The 15,048-nt window shown below is 42.1% G+C and overlaps 1 protein-coding gene across 1 annotated transcript; it reads left to right on the top strand.

Annotated features, from left to right (window-relative positions):
* The first annotated feature begins 7,202 nt into the window (after positions 1 to 7,202).
* Positions 7,203 to 9,068, top strand: LOC122890916 (cationic amino acid transporter 3-like). The gene is given in 2 exon segments (XM_044226357.1): positions 7,203 to 8,591; positions 8,655 to 9,068. Coding segments are annotated over 2 exon segments (1,803 nt in total).
* The last annotated feature ends 5,980 nt before the right edge of the window (positions 9,069 to 15,048 follow it).

Genomic DNA, 15,048 nt, shown 5'->3' with positions numbered 1-15,048 from the left:
TAGTGGATAATACTAAAATGACTTTTGTTTGATTTTCAAGTGATGGAGTCCTGCCCAGAGATAATCCAGACAGTGAAAGGCTTCAGTGAAAGCAATTTGTCATGTTACTGTCCCATGGGTGGCTATATGGCATTTCTTCTTTGGCATCTAGGGAGGGAAGCAGATGGAAGCACAGGTTTGTTCAGTCGTCATTGTGTGGTCAGAAGCACCAGACATCTACTAAGAGGTCTGTGTAACTTGTTTCCAAGCCTTCTTTTCAAACTCTGGAGGAGGGCTTTCCTTAGATCCCAATACTTAGTTCAAGGAATATGAAAATTGGTATACAGCATGTGCAACTCTCAGTTTTTCTAGGATTTCCATCACACCCAGAGTAACGGCCAAAGTCCTCACAGTGATTCTCAGACCCTCTGTGAAGGATCTGGGTTCCTGCTTTCTCTCTGACTTCACCCCCTACTGCTTTCGCATCATTCACTGTGTCCTGGTCCCACAGGACTCCTTGTTATTTCTCAAAACCAGCCAAGGGCCTTGTCACTCTCATTACAATGGCTGTTATTAAGAAAAGAGAGGATAATGAATGTTGGTGAGGAGATGGAGAAAATGGGACACTTGTACTTTGCAGGTTGGAATGTAAAATGGGGCAGCCACTGTAGAAAATCAGTAAGGTGACTTCTCAAAAAATTACATATACAATTACCATGTGATCTGGAAATCCTACTTCTGGGTATATATCTCAAGGAATTGAAGGCAGAGCCTCAAAAAGATATATGTATACCATATTAATAACAGCATTATTCCTAACAGCCAATAGTTAAAATAACTAGCCTACCCATCAGAGGATAAACAGATAACCTGGATGTGAGATACACACTCAGTGGAATATTATTCAGCTTTAAGAGGAAGGATATTTTGACATCAGCTGCAATATGAGTGAACCTTGAAGACATTATGCCAAGTGAAATAACCCTGTCACAAAAGGATGATATTGTATGATTGCACTCACATGAGGTACTTTGATTGGTCAAATTCATAGGGACTCAAAGTAGAATGGTGGTTGACAGGGGCTGTAGAAAGGAATGAATGGGGAACTACTGCTTAACGAATACAGAGTTTTAGCTGAGGAAGATGAACAAGTTCTGGAGATGGATGGTGGAGAGGTTGCACAATAATGTGAAGAGGAGTGTGTCTTGGACCACCCATTTTAGTTTGGAGTCACAACACCCACTGTGAGCACATCCTAAAATTTGGTTGCTTTCCTTTTCTCTATGCATGCCATATCTGAACATGGTGTTTGAGGACAATGTTTCTCTGTGTTGTTATAGGCTGGACTTGAGGTAGGTTCTCTCAGGATTCCCAGTCATGGGTGTGCTTTCTCTTCTATATGTTTGGTTGTTCATTTATTTGTTCTGTCTGCATCTGTTGGATCAAAACGTGATTATTTAATTCCCAGATGTTTTGTTCTTTGGGTTGCTTCTCTGCTATCTTAATATTTTTTCTGTAAGCCTACTTTTCCTCATCTTCAGTAAAAAGTGAGAAGAGCACAAGGAACACCCTGCACAATACAATTGAGGGAAACAGCTTTATCAAGTATTACCAGTCTCTGACCCTGCAATTCAGATTATCCTCCTCTGGGATTCCTGCTTTGGATACATGGATGATTTTCAGAAGTATATATGACTTTTTTTTTTTTTGAAGTGACCAACCTCAGAGAAGTCTGTGATTGAACAAATCTTGAGAACCACTGTTGTGGTCTTTGTTGGGTGGGAGATGGGATGGTTCCCAAAGAGAAAAACGTGGGAGAAGCATCCTTAGTGCCAACTACCAGGAGCCTCGAAAGACAGCTGAAGGGGGTGACTGAGAAGAATTAGGAAAAGGGAAAGTGGTTCAGAGGGAACTAGTAGGAGAGGTGTCCCATCTTTCTTGTTCTCCACCCTCTTTCTAGAAGGTATTCCTTCTTTGTATTCTCCATATCCTGGTGATTACAGAATTCCACTTCTCTTTTCAGTTTAAATCAACTGAATGTCTGCCATTTACCAGGCTCTGTACCAGGTGCTCTAATGATGTTATCTCCTGCAATCCTGTGTTGAACCTGCAGTGCACAGAGTGGAGTGAGTCACTCCTTCAGTCATGGCATGTTCACTTCTTTGCTTCCTGTCAGGCCATCTTTCTTTCTTTCTTTTCTTTTTTTTTTTCTCCCAATTTATTTATTTTCAGAAAAACAGTATTCATTATTTTTTCACCACACCCAGTGCTCCATGCAAGCTGTGCCCTCTATAATACCCACCACCTGGTACCCCAACCTCCCACCCCCCCGCCACTTCAAACCCCTCAGACTGTTTTTCAGAGTCCATAGTCTCTCATGGTTCACCTCCCCTTCCAATTTACCCAAATTCCCTACTCCTCTCTAACGCCCCTTGTCCTCCATGCTATTGGTTATGCTCCACAAATGAGTGAAACCATATGATAATTGACTCTCTCTGCTTGACTGATTTCACTCAGCATAATCTCCTCCAGTCCCATCCATGCTGATCCAAAAGTTGGATATTCATCCTTTCTGATGGAGGCATAATATTCCATTGTATATATAGACCATATCTTCTTTATCCATTTATCTGTTGAAGGGCATCTTGGCTCTTTCCAGTTTGGCTATTGTGGACATTGCTGCGATGAATCCTGGGTGAATAAGGCCCTTCTTTTCACTACATCTGTATCTTTGGGGTAAACATCAGCAGTGCGGTTGCAGGATAATAGGGTAGCTCTATTTTTAATTTCTTTGGGAATCTCCACACTGCACCAACTTGCATTCCCAGCAACAGTGTAAGAGGGTTTCCCTTTCTCTACATCCTCTCCAACACTTAATTACTGTCTTGTTAATTTTGGCCCTTCTGACTGGTGTAAGGTGGTATCTCAATGTGGTTTTGATTTGAATCTCCCTGATGACTAATGATGGTGAACGTTTTTTCATGTGTTTGTTGGCCATTTGCGTGTCTTCTTTGGAGAATTGTCTGCTCGTGACTTTTGCCCATTTTTTGATGAGATTATCTGGTTTTTGAGTGTTGAGTTTGAGGAGTTCTTTATAGATCTTGGATATCAGCCCTTTGTAGTGTCATTTATGAATATCTTAATTATGCTAAGATTGTGCTTTAGGGGGTCCCTGGGTGGCTCAGTGGGTTAAAGCCTCTGCCTTCAGCTCAGGTCATGATCCTAGGGTCCTGGGATGAGCCCCACATCGGGTTCTCTGCTTAGCAGGGAGCCTGCTTCCTCCTCTCTTTCTCTCTGCCTGCCTTTCTGCCTACTTGTGACCTCTGTCTGTCAAATAAATAAATAAAATCTTAAAAAAAAAAAGATTGTGCTTCAGGATGGTGCCCCAGTGACACTCCCACCAGCAGTGTGTTAGTTTGTATCTTCTTATGGAATTCTCATGTTAATTCAGTGAGGGAAGTCAAGTAAGGATCCTAGTGGATGAGAAGATGGAGGCTTAGACTTTAAGCAAATTACCCAAGTTCCTGTCATCACAAGGAAGGGCCAGGTCTCACATACAGCCTTTCTGACCAATGTTTATTGTTCTTATCTCTATAGTATCTAGCACTAACTGTTCCAAATGAGGCATCTGTAGACAAAGATGTTATTATTGTTATTGTCTTGAGTCTTGCATTTCTAGATGCCTGGTCTAACTCAGTAAGCCTAGGAGCCAGCCACCATGTGTTAGCACCAGCATGAATGAGGGTATCTAATTAGAATCATAGCATGTCAGTGTGAATCATATGGGATAAAATTGTTTGTTTGCATTGTCTCATGAAGGCTAGGAGTTTTAGTGGATGATTTTGAGTGTGCATATTTATAAAGACTGATTTATTTTCAGTGTTTTGGTTACTCGATCATTTTCAATATTAAGTACAGGTAGATTTGTACTCAGCCCACATTGTTTGTTAGGCACTGAGCTACATACTTACAGACATCATTTCACTTACTTCTCAGAACTGCCCTGTGAGGGATTTACTTTTACTCCCATTTGACTGTTGTGGAAACTGGAGCTCAGTGAGGAAAACTAATTTTTCCAGAGTCACTGGGTGTGAGATTGAGGTATGATTTGAACCTGTATAGTCTACCTGCAGAACCTTACTCCTTACTAATCAACTGTGCTGCCTTTCTGTGAAGGAGGGTTTTAGAATCTCTTCCCCTTGAACTTGAGGACAATTTCTTATCAGTGGATGGTTTAGATCTTCATGGGAAGTGCAGGGCTTGTGGACAAGAAACTCCAGAAGAAGAGAATCTAACATTTGAAAGTGTCCCCAGATATATACATTATGTGTTCCTTTGTTCCCCAAGGTGAGAACTTCTGATTTAGGATATCCTACCTGGATTATTGGGCCTGAGCATGATGCCTTCAAAAACTAGGGTTTCTCTGACTAGGTGTGGGTGGTTGGTTGCCCATAACTCTAGGCAGTCTGATATTTTTAAACAAGTATCCTCAAAGGCAAATGATTCTTTATCACCCTGTGTGACTCAGACCTGCCATGAATGGTGTGCAGTCAAGGTTTTATCAGTTAGTTTTCCCTTCACACTATCCATTTTTCTCCCCTTCCACAAGGAAGGTAATACCATGTATATCTCTACCTGAGCCTGAATTATAAAAATTGCTTGGCTACAAATTATGTACCTCAATGTCTACTAGATCATAATTCTGGATTATGGCTTCTTTCAGTTTTCTTTTCTCAGCATGGTCATTTGTCCAACAAATATTCATTGAGTACCTACTTCACAGTCTGATGGAGGAGACCAGCAGCTAACCTGGAATTCTGACACATTAGGATCAATGGCACATGGGGGAAACCCAGTGCTAGGAGAGCACATAGGAAGGGCACCATAAGCATCAGGAAAGGCTTCCCGAGGAAGCCATTGCTGATCTGTGAACTGAAAGAGAAGTGGGGGTAGCTACGTGAAGGGGCCAAAAAGGCAGTAGAAGCAAGGGAACAGTGTGATTGTCAAATTCTACAGCTGGAGCAGGAACTGGGCATGGGATGGGGCTGGAGGAAAAAGCACAGGTCATATTATGAACAAAGGAAGAACTATGAAGGAAGGACAGTGTAGAACCTTGGATGGTATGAAGCTTGATTAAATAGTGTAGAAAGATTCCATAAATTAAGAATTGACACTCGTTATCTATCTCCTGTGCTTGTTGGTAAACCATAGCATTGAAACCATAGCATTGGAACTGGTGAGTAGTGAATAAGGAGTCTAGACGGATTTGTAGACAGAAGGTCTGGCCCATAACCCAGGGGTTCTTTTTCATCACCTGTAAAGTAGACTTTCCAATTTTAATTTGATGTTTCTGCCTTTAAAAACTTCTGAGAACATTTCTTAAAAATCTCTTAAAACTGAAGCCTGAGTAGGGAGGAGAATGGGGCCTTCCTGAGTTTGTTTTCTCTCTTCTCCACTTTTCATTTCCTGGGCATTGCTGTGAATTGTTCATCCAGAGCCTTGCTCCCCTTGTGGAGAAAGCCATTTGAAGAAAAGAAGTGAGGGAGGGGTAAGAGGGAATCACACAAACTATTTCACAAATAGCTCATTCAAACTGTTGTCTGAATGTTTTCTTTTTTTTTTTCCAATTTATTTATTTTCAGCACAACAGTATTCATTATTTTTTCACCACACCCAGTGCTCCATGCAAGCCGTGCCCTCTATAATACCCACCACCTGGTACCCCAACCTCCCACCCCCCCGCCACTTCAAACCCCTCAGACTGTTTTTCAGAGTCCATAGTCTCTCGTGGTTCACCTCCCCTTCCAATTCTGAATGTTTTCTTAATGAAGGAATTCAGTGTGTGGGTTGGGGACACCTCAAATAGTGTAGAAAGATTCCATACGTTAAGAATTAACACTCATTTTTTGATGTGTTTGTCTGTTTCGTGTGGGTTGAGTTTGAGGAGTTCATTATGGGCAGAAGATATGAACAGACACTTCTCCAATCAAGACATACAAATGGCTATCAGACACATGAAAAAATGCTCATCATCATTAGCCCTCAGGGAGATTCAAATTAAAACCACATTGAGATATCACCTTACACCAGTTAGAATGGCCAAAATTAACAAAACAGGAAACAACATGTGTTGGAGAGGATGTGGAGAAAGGGGAACCCTCTTACACTGTTGGTGGGAATGCAAGTTGGTGCAGCCTCTTTGGAGAACAGTGTGGAGATTCCTCAAGAAATTAAAAATAGAGCTTCCCTATGACCCTGCAATTGCACTCCTGGGTATTTACCCCAAAAATACAGATGTCGTGAAAAGAAGGGCCATCTGTACCCCCATGTTTATAGCAGCAATGGCCACAGTCGCCAAACTATGGAAAGAACCAAGATGCCCTTCAACGGATGAATGGATAAGGAAGATGTGGTCCATATACACTATGGAGTATTATGCCTCCATCAGAAAGGACGAATATCCAACTTTTGTAGCAACATGGACGGGATTGGAAGAGATTATGCTGAGTGAAATCAGTCAAGCAGAGAGAGTCAATTATCATATGGTTTCACTTATTTGTGGAGCATAACCAATAGCATGGAGGACAAGGGGCGTTAGAGAGGAGTAGGGAATTTGGGTAAATTGGAAGGGGAGGTGAACCATGAGAGACTATGGACTCTGAAAAACAATCTGAGGGGTTTGAAGTGGCGGGGGGGTGGGAGGTTGGGGTACCAGGTGGTGGGTATTATAGAGGGCACAGCTTGCATGGAGCACTGGGTGTGGTGAAAAAATAATGAATACTGTTTTTCTGAAAATAAATAAATTGGGAGAAAAAAAAATAAAATGTTAAAAAAAAAAAAAAGAATTAACACTCATTATCTATCTCCTGTTCTTTTTGGTAAATCATATAACAAGCACACAATCCTGTGTGTGATTCCCTCTTACCCCTAGTGTCAGTTTCTATGATTTTTGGGATGCGACAAGTTACACGTGACCTTTGATTTTTGGTTGTTTGGTTGAACACCATTGTTCAGTAAAAATGCATTGTTTTCATAGGCATTCTGGAAGGATAGCATGTACCCAAAGAAATAGGAAGCAGCGGCTTTGAAACCTGAGCAACGGACCTCGGCAACCCCAATCCAACTTGGCTTAACTCAGCCTCACTGATCCAGATTCGACACTCTTGGCTCCAGGGGCTTTCTACAGCTCCCTAATCCTTAGAATCTTCTTCAGTTCCTCTAGAATGCTGCGTCAGGCACTTCGCAGGTTTGGTCAAAAGCTGGTAAGCAGACGTCCACTGGAGAAAGAAGTGTATGAGTTTGAATTTGTCAAAAAGCTAAGGACTCTGGATTTAGTGGCCCTGGGTGTGGGCAACACAGTGGGTGTTGGTATGTACTTCCTGGCTAATGAGGTGGCCAGGAATCAAGCAGGACCATCCATTGTGATCTGCTTTTTGGTGGCAGGTCTAACATCACTGTTGGCTGGGCTGTGCTATGCAGAGTTTAGTGCCCGGGTTCCCCATTCTGGCTCTGCATATCTCTACAGCTACATCACTTTAGGTGAACTCTGGGCTTTCATCTCTGGCTGGAATGTCATCCTCTCCCTTGTTGTTGATTTATTCATTGTGGTCCAGGCCTGGATCTTAACTTTTGACATCTTCATTGGACACCACATCTCTGAGACCCAGCAAGAGACCATCTCACAGTATGTTCCCCAAGTCATTGCAGAAAATCTACGCTACGTTTTTGTCATCTTTCTGGTTTTGTTCATGGAACTGCAATCTACGAGTTGGAGTGGGTTTGTCATAGTTTACAGACTGTTCACATTGGTGAAGGTTTTGGTTCTCAGCTTTTTCATCATCTCTGGCTTCATGAAGGGGGACTTGCACAACTGCAAACTCACAGAAGAGGACTACATACTGGCTGGACTCAATGGCACCTCTAGCTTGGGCCCTCTTGGCTCTGGAGGATCTGTCCCTTTTGGCTTTGAGGGCATTTTCCGTGGATCAGCTACCTGTTTCTATGCATTTATAGGTTTTGGCGTTATTGTTACCAGAGTCAGAAAATCACACAATCCCCAGCGTTCCATCCCCATGGGCATTGTGATTTCACAGCTCATCTGCCTTTTGCTGTATTTTGGTGTCTCTGTGGCACTTACACTCATGGTTCCTTACTACCAGCTTCGACCTGGGAGCACCTTGCCTGAGGCATTTCTCCATATTGGCTGGGTCCCTGCCTATTATGTTCTAGCTTTTGCAATTTTCTTTAGTATTCTTGTCAACACCTATTGGGGCTTTATGTTCTGTATACATCGGAGGATACGCATGATGGCAGAGGACAACATCTTGTTCCCTTTTCTTGCCAGGATCCATACTAACACATATGCCCGTATCATATCCACTGTGATCTTTGGCAGTATTGCAACAATCATGGTATTCTTCTTTGGACTCAAGGATCTTCTGCACTTCACGACATTTGAGGCCTTGATATCTTATTCGCAGGTAGCTCTTTGTGTTCTCATCATCAGGTATTAGCCTGAGAGGAGGAAGGAGGAAAATCAACCAGAAGTGCAGGAAGAGAATGGGGAAATTGAAACAAAAGTACAGGAAGAGAATGAGGAAAATGAAACAGAGGTGAAACAGGAGAATGGGGGAAATGAAATACAGGTGCAGGGGAAAACTGCACATGCAATAGAGAAGCTGACTCTCAGGAGACTATTTTTTCCAGGCAGCCCCATCCCCACTCCACTCTCTGGCCAGATTGTCTATGTTTGCTCCTCACTGCTTGTTCTGCTGCTGATTCTCCTCTGCCTGGTGCTGGCCCACTGGCCAAGTCTGCTTTCTGGAAACCCAGTGCTGGTCACCATGGTTGTGCTGCTCCTGGTGCTCATCACTGGGATCACTGGGGTCATCTGGAGACAGCCACAGAGCTCCACTCGCCTTCAATTTAAGGTCCCTGCTGTGCCTCTCCTCCCACTCTTGAGCATCTTTGTGAATGTTTGCCTTATGACGCAGATGTCAGCTGTCACCTGGGCCTGGTTTGGTGTCTGGATGCTGATTGGGTTTGCTCTCTACTTTGGCTATGGGATCCAGCAAAGCCTGGTTACTTGATCCCACTTAAAGGCCCAAACTGTAGACTCAGCAGTGAACTCAGAAGTACCAGTACATATTTGGCTTGACATCATCACCGGTGAATGCAGACTGGCTCCCCTACACAATAATGGGGAGTACTCTTGAGCACATGGAAAGCTAGGGCTCCTATGAGATACTGGTGGGGGAACACTAATAGAGCTTTGGATTTATGATATAGTAAAGGATGTGTCTTTGCTCTTCTCCCCTCCTTTTTTTTTTTTACTTTTTACTTTAAAAAAATATTTTATTTATTGATTTGATAGAGAGAGACACAGCTATAGAGGGAACATAAGCAGGGGACATAGCAGGCAGAGGGAGAAGCAGGCTTCCCACAGAGCAGAGAGCCTAATGCAGGGATCAAGCCCATGACCTGGGATCATGACCTGAACTGAAGGCAGATGCTTAACTAACTGAGCCACCCAGGCACCTGTAATTTCTACTTTTCCTTTGTGTCCATAGTTGCTCACTGGCTTTTACAAAAGTAGTATTAAAAGAAACTTGAAACACATGCTTTCATTTTCCTTGGTTAAATATCCACAGGGAAGGAGGTGGCTAGCTGGCTTAGCCAGTAGAGTATGCCTTTTGCTCTGAGGCTGGTGAGTTTGAGCTCCTCATTGGCTGTAGAGATCACTTAAGAAAATATTCAGTAGCAGAATTACTGGATCATAAGTTAGTGCTGTGTTAAATTTTTTGAGGACTCTCCACACTGTTTCCCATAATGCCTGCTCCAATTGACTTTGCCACCAACAGTGCATGAGGATTTCCTTTTCTCCATATCTTTAGCAACACTTGTTATTCTTGTCTTTTTGATTTTAGCCATCATGACAGGTATAAAGTCAAATCTGGTTGCACTTTTAAAAAAGAGTTTAATAGGTTTAATTTTTTAATGTTCAGTTAGCTAACATATAGTACATTTCTATTTCCCTGATGATTAGTAATACCAAGCGTCTTTTCTTGTGTCTGTTGGCCATCTGTATATCTTCTTCAGAAAAGTATCTATTCAGGTCCTCTGCTCATTTTTTAATCGTATTTTTTGTTTTTTGGTATTGAGTTGTGTATATTCTTTACATATTTTGAGTATTAACCCCTTACTGTAAATCATTTGCAAATATCTTCTATTCAGTAGGTTGACTTTTTTTGTTATTGATAGTTTCCTTTTCTGTGCAAAAGCATTTTTGTTTCATGAATTTGAAAATACATATGCACCCCATGTTTATTGCAGCATTATTTCCAATAGCCAAGATATGGAAGCCACCCAAACGTCCATTAATAGAGGAATGGATAAAGAAGATGTGGTCTATATGTATATCCAATGGACTATTACTCAGCCATAAAGAAGAATGGAATCTTGCCGTTTGTAACAACATGGATGGACTGGATGGGTGTAATGCTTATTGAAATATGTCAGTCTGAGAAAAGCAAATGCCGTATGTTTTCACTCTTATGTAGAATTAAAGAAATAAGAAAATTAAGATGAAAAATGAAAAAGGACAAACAGCAATACCAAAATACAAACAAACAAATAAACCAAAACCACAACAACCTAGTTCCCTAAATAAAGGGAACAAACTCATGGTTGCCAAAGGGGAGATGGGTTGGGGAATGAGTGATTTAAATAAAGGGAATTAAGAGTACACTAATCTTGATGAGCCCTGAGAAATGTGTGGAATTGTTGAACCATTGTATTGTGCACCTGTGAGTAATAATATATCAACATTGCATGTTCATTATACTTACATTTTAAAAAAAAGAAACTAGAAAAAGATACCCCCCAAATAGATGAAATATGATCCTGCCCTTAAGATGCTTATATTGGAATACAAGGGGTAAAGCATAGCTGTAACACAAAGTAGAATGTTGTCGTAGATAATATACAAATAGAGTGTCTTGGGAATTCAGAGTGGAGGATGATCAGTGTGGCTGGCACAGAAGTGAGAGTTGATGGTAAAATCAGAGAACACTTTATAGAGGAATGGCTTTTGAGTTGGGATTTGTCACATCTGGGCGGCAGGGAGAGATTGTAGGCAGTGAGAACACCAGGATGAAAAGCACAGGAAAATGAAGCTGTGTTTAGAGCACACTGAGCAGGCTGTGTAGCTGGAGTCTTGGCTGTGTGAGGGGACAACAGAGCATACACAGGTGGATTGGAAAGCAGAGCTTTCCCCTGAGCACAGAGAACTTACGGTATGAGCCCACTGTCATGCTGAAAATGGAATGCAGAGAAAGTATGTTGATACTTCTTTTAGCAACCTCTGCATTCTTGGACTTTAAAGTTTCTCTACTGTTGTCTGCTTTAGTCGACCTGCTCAGAAAGTACACAGCTGAGAGCCACGTGTCCTGGGTTCTTGTCCTGTTTCCACCACTAAGTAGCAATGTGACCTTGAACAAGGTGCTCAGTTTTTTTCTAGGCCTTGCTTATTTATGTGTAGCGGGAGAGGTCACAGCTGGTTATTTCTCATGTTCCCTTTCCTTAAAAAATTCTAGGATTTCCTCTGGTTCTTCTGTCCTGTTATTCTCTTAACTAGGTCTCCTTACTGCATATGATCCAAACCAGCATGATGCCTACTTTTCACTACAACCCATTGTTGGAGCTGAAGAGGTTCAATAAATAACACCCGATCTCCCTCTCCTGTGTTTGGAACTTACTGATAATCATGACATCAGTGACATAGCTGATTAAACCATCAGCTGTAGATCTGCAGCTTACTTGGCTTGCTAATGTGTCATCACTGCCTTTGACAGTCTTCTCATCACAAGAAGTGCTGAGTATCCCTGGCCTACCACCACAGGAGAGAGTCTGTTTTATTAATTCTCCTGTATGAGCACGCTGGATTGCATGTGTCCAGTGGGCAGGTTCATTGTGGACAAAAAAAGAAAACCAACAAAATATTGGAAGAAGCTAACCAGGTATGCTCAGTGTTATGTCTTCACTTTATTAACCATTCATTAATCATTAATCATTCATTAATCATATCAAGGTCCCAGTGAGAAAGGGCCCTGTGGAGAGTGGCCAGGAATAGTATTCTGCTCAGTGCTGCTCAAACCTCAGGGGATGCCATGACACCCAGAGGGCTTGTGGAAACAGATTGCTGGGCACCGTCCCCAGTGTTTGGAATTCAGGAGGTCTGGTTGGGGCTCAGAACTTGTACTTCTAACAAGTTCCCTGGTGATGCTGATACTGTTGGTCCAGGGGCCACCCGTCGAAAACCAGAGGGAGGTTTGAAGTGTAAATTTGAAGTGAGGGAAACAAAGGCACCCTTTGTACACTCACCTTCATTTAATGAAGATTTAGATTAAAATACCATTGTTAATACTGTCATAGTGGGCAAATCATAATGAATCATTTCATAATTACACCATGTGCACTTAAATATCTTACAATTTTTTATGTCAATTTTCCCTCAATAATTCTGAAATTTAAATAGCATACCACAGTTAACTGTGTCTTTCTACCCCCCCTTTTTTTGTTTTTGTTTTTTTGCTCCCGATTATAGACCCTAGGCAAGTAGTGTATCTTTTTCAATCCCAGAGCCTCCAGCCAGGGGCCAGGCATCTAATAAGCATTTAATAAACTCATGTTAAATTGAATTGAGACTGACGTATTTCCTTGGTTCAGAAAATTCTGCTTTCCTTCAGGCTAACAGTGTGCTATTCCTTTAAAACTCTCTTCTGGAAGATGTCCTCAACAGACAGCATTTCTCTTTTATCCAGAAAGCTGCCTGCATCCAGCATCTAAAACTTTGCCCAGACATTTCTAGTTTTGCCATTGGGTGGCTACGCTTGAATGCTGATGCCTGTCCTGTCTGCTCTATCCCTGTGGGAATAGATTCTACATTTTCTGTTGATCCAATAGTAAGAACAGTGTTGTTCATTTAAAGCGCAACAGAGAAATTACATCTCTGGGGCAGGAGAATGCATGACATGACCCGCCCTGGCCCTGCTCCATCTCTTGCCATAGAATGTGGGGAGGGGATGGAAGGAGTGAAATCGATAGAAGGCCCAACCAGCTCAACCTAATTCCAGGGAATCCCTAAAGATATACTGGCTCCAGTGAGGGCACAAGAGGCATCCTTCTCGATGCAGTCAGTTTTATGTTTTGGTATAGGAGGGCCAGTATTTTTCTACTGTAATTATACAGTAGAAATAATGTAATTATTTCTACATAATTAATTACATAATTAATGTAATTATGAGCCTGACCTGGGAGGGAGAGAGGGAAGATACTTTCTTACTTGCTGGATTTCTCATCTTCCCAAAGGATGCAGGTGGCTCCAGGGAAGCCTGCCAGAGGCAAGATTCCCCATATACTTACCCATTCATTTAGATGCTTTTTTGAGGGATTGGTACAAAAACCTTCTGAAAGCACCTACAATTCTTTGGGGAGAGAGAATTGATACCCCTACATGGGGAGGAAAATGGACTGAAATAGGAGGATTCATAACTGGATTGAAATTGAGGCATTGTTATTCTGGAAGAGAAGGTATGAGTTGAAACTGAGAAAGAGGTATTTATCAAGAAACACTTTCTGGAGAAGGTTGTCTATGGAGGAATTTGGGAAATAAAAGAGGTGTGCTGGAAAAGAAATGGGACAGTAATTCTAGGCACATGGAACTTTAAGACAGGTGGTGGGTATTATAGAGGGCACGGCTTGCATGGAGCACTGGGTGTGGTGAAAAAATAATGAATACTGTTTTTCTAAAAATAAATAAATTGGAAAAAAAAGACTTGTGAAAGAATGAGACTCTTATGAAGCATGTGTTTATACATTTGAAGGGAATTTAAGAACCCAGTTTGTATTATGTGTTGCATATTGTGCCACAGAGTGACATTTTTGAATCAGGAAGTGATAAGATAGGATTCTCATTGTCACTAGAAGATAGAGAGAAGGGTGTGGACAGATGTACTCTTCCTGGGAGACAGTTGTAGCACCTGCTGCAGTCATCTATATCGTGCTCTTCAAAGTGTGGTCCATGGACAATCAGCCAGGATGTCCCCTGGGAACTTCTTAGAAATGCAGACTCCTAGGCCCCCATGCAACGTGCTGAATCAGAATCTGCATTTTTAACAGGCTCCAAGTGATTTGTAAGGTCTTTTAGGTTTGAGAAATACCTACAGGTGTCTGGCCTCAGATGGGCACTATGGAAGGTGTGAGAACTTTGGAACTGGGAACACAAGAGGAGGGGCCTAACCTGGGGAGTTGAATTTGGGGAAGAGGGAGAAGTGTGGGGTCTGACTGCCTGCCTGTCTCCAGGACTCCCATACCAGTCACTATGGCAGGGTTTAGCACTCTGCCCACTGTGGGTAAAAAGCTTGTGGTGTCCTCAATCATGTCTGCCTGGTTCTCAGGTCTCCTCTGGGGAAAACATTGGGTGGGTGGTGACTGCTGCCAATACTATTTCCCCTCCTTCATATGATGGCCTGAAAGGGCTTAGGGAGATCATATTAGTCATGCTCTGACTCAGAGTTGTACTGTCCCTTAATCAAATGAGTGATAACCTGATGATACTAATTGAGGAGTCTGCGGAGGTTGGGGGATGAAATATGAATTCTTAACTATCTGTCCCAGAAATTAAGCAAATTTCATCTTTCAAAAGATTTCAGGAGAGACAAGATGTCTACATAAGGGGTTATGCCATACTAGGGACAAAATTATTCTTTTTAAGGGATCATTGATGTTTTTAATCGGTTAATAACAAACTATATGAGATCAGTAATTCCAGACACCTGGATTGATGGGCAGTAGAACAATGTTACCAGGTGGGCATTGGAGAATTTTCTTTTCTTCTTTTATTTTTTTTTGAAAGACAGAAAACAAACAAGTTGGGGGAGGAGAGTCAGAGAGAGGGAGAAGCAGACCTCCCACTGAGCATGGAGCCCGATGTGGGTCTCAGTCCCAGGACCCCATGATCGTGACCTGAACCAAACCCAGTTGACTGAGCCACCCAGGTGCCTCCACTGG

The sequence above is a fragment of the Neovison vison genome, chromosome 12, assembly GCF_020171115.1.
Source record: "Neovison vison isolate M4711 chromosome 12, ASM_NN_V1, whole genome shotgun sequence".
NCBI classification, from domain to species: domain Eukaryota; kingdom Metazoa; phylum Chordata; class Mammalia; order Carnivora; family Mustelidae; genus Neogale; species Neogale vison.
The sequence above is the reverse complement of the archived record's forward strand: the minus strand, read 5'-3'. Positions and strand labels throughout refer to the sequence as shown.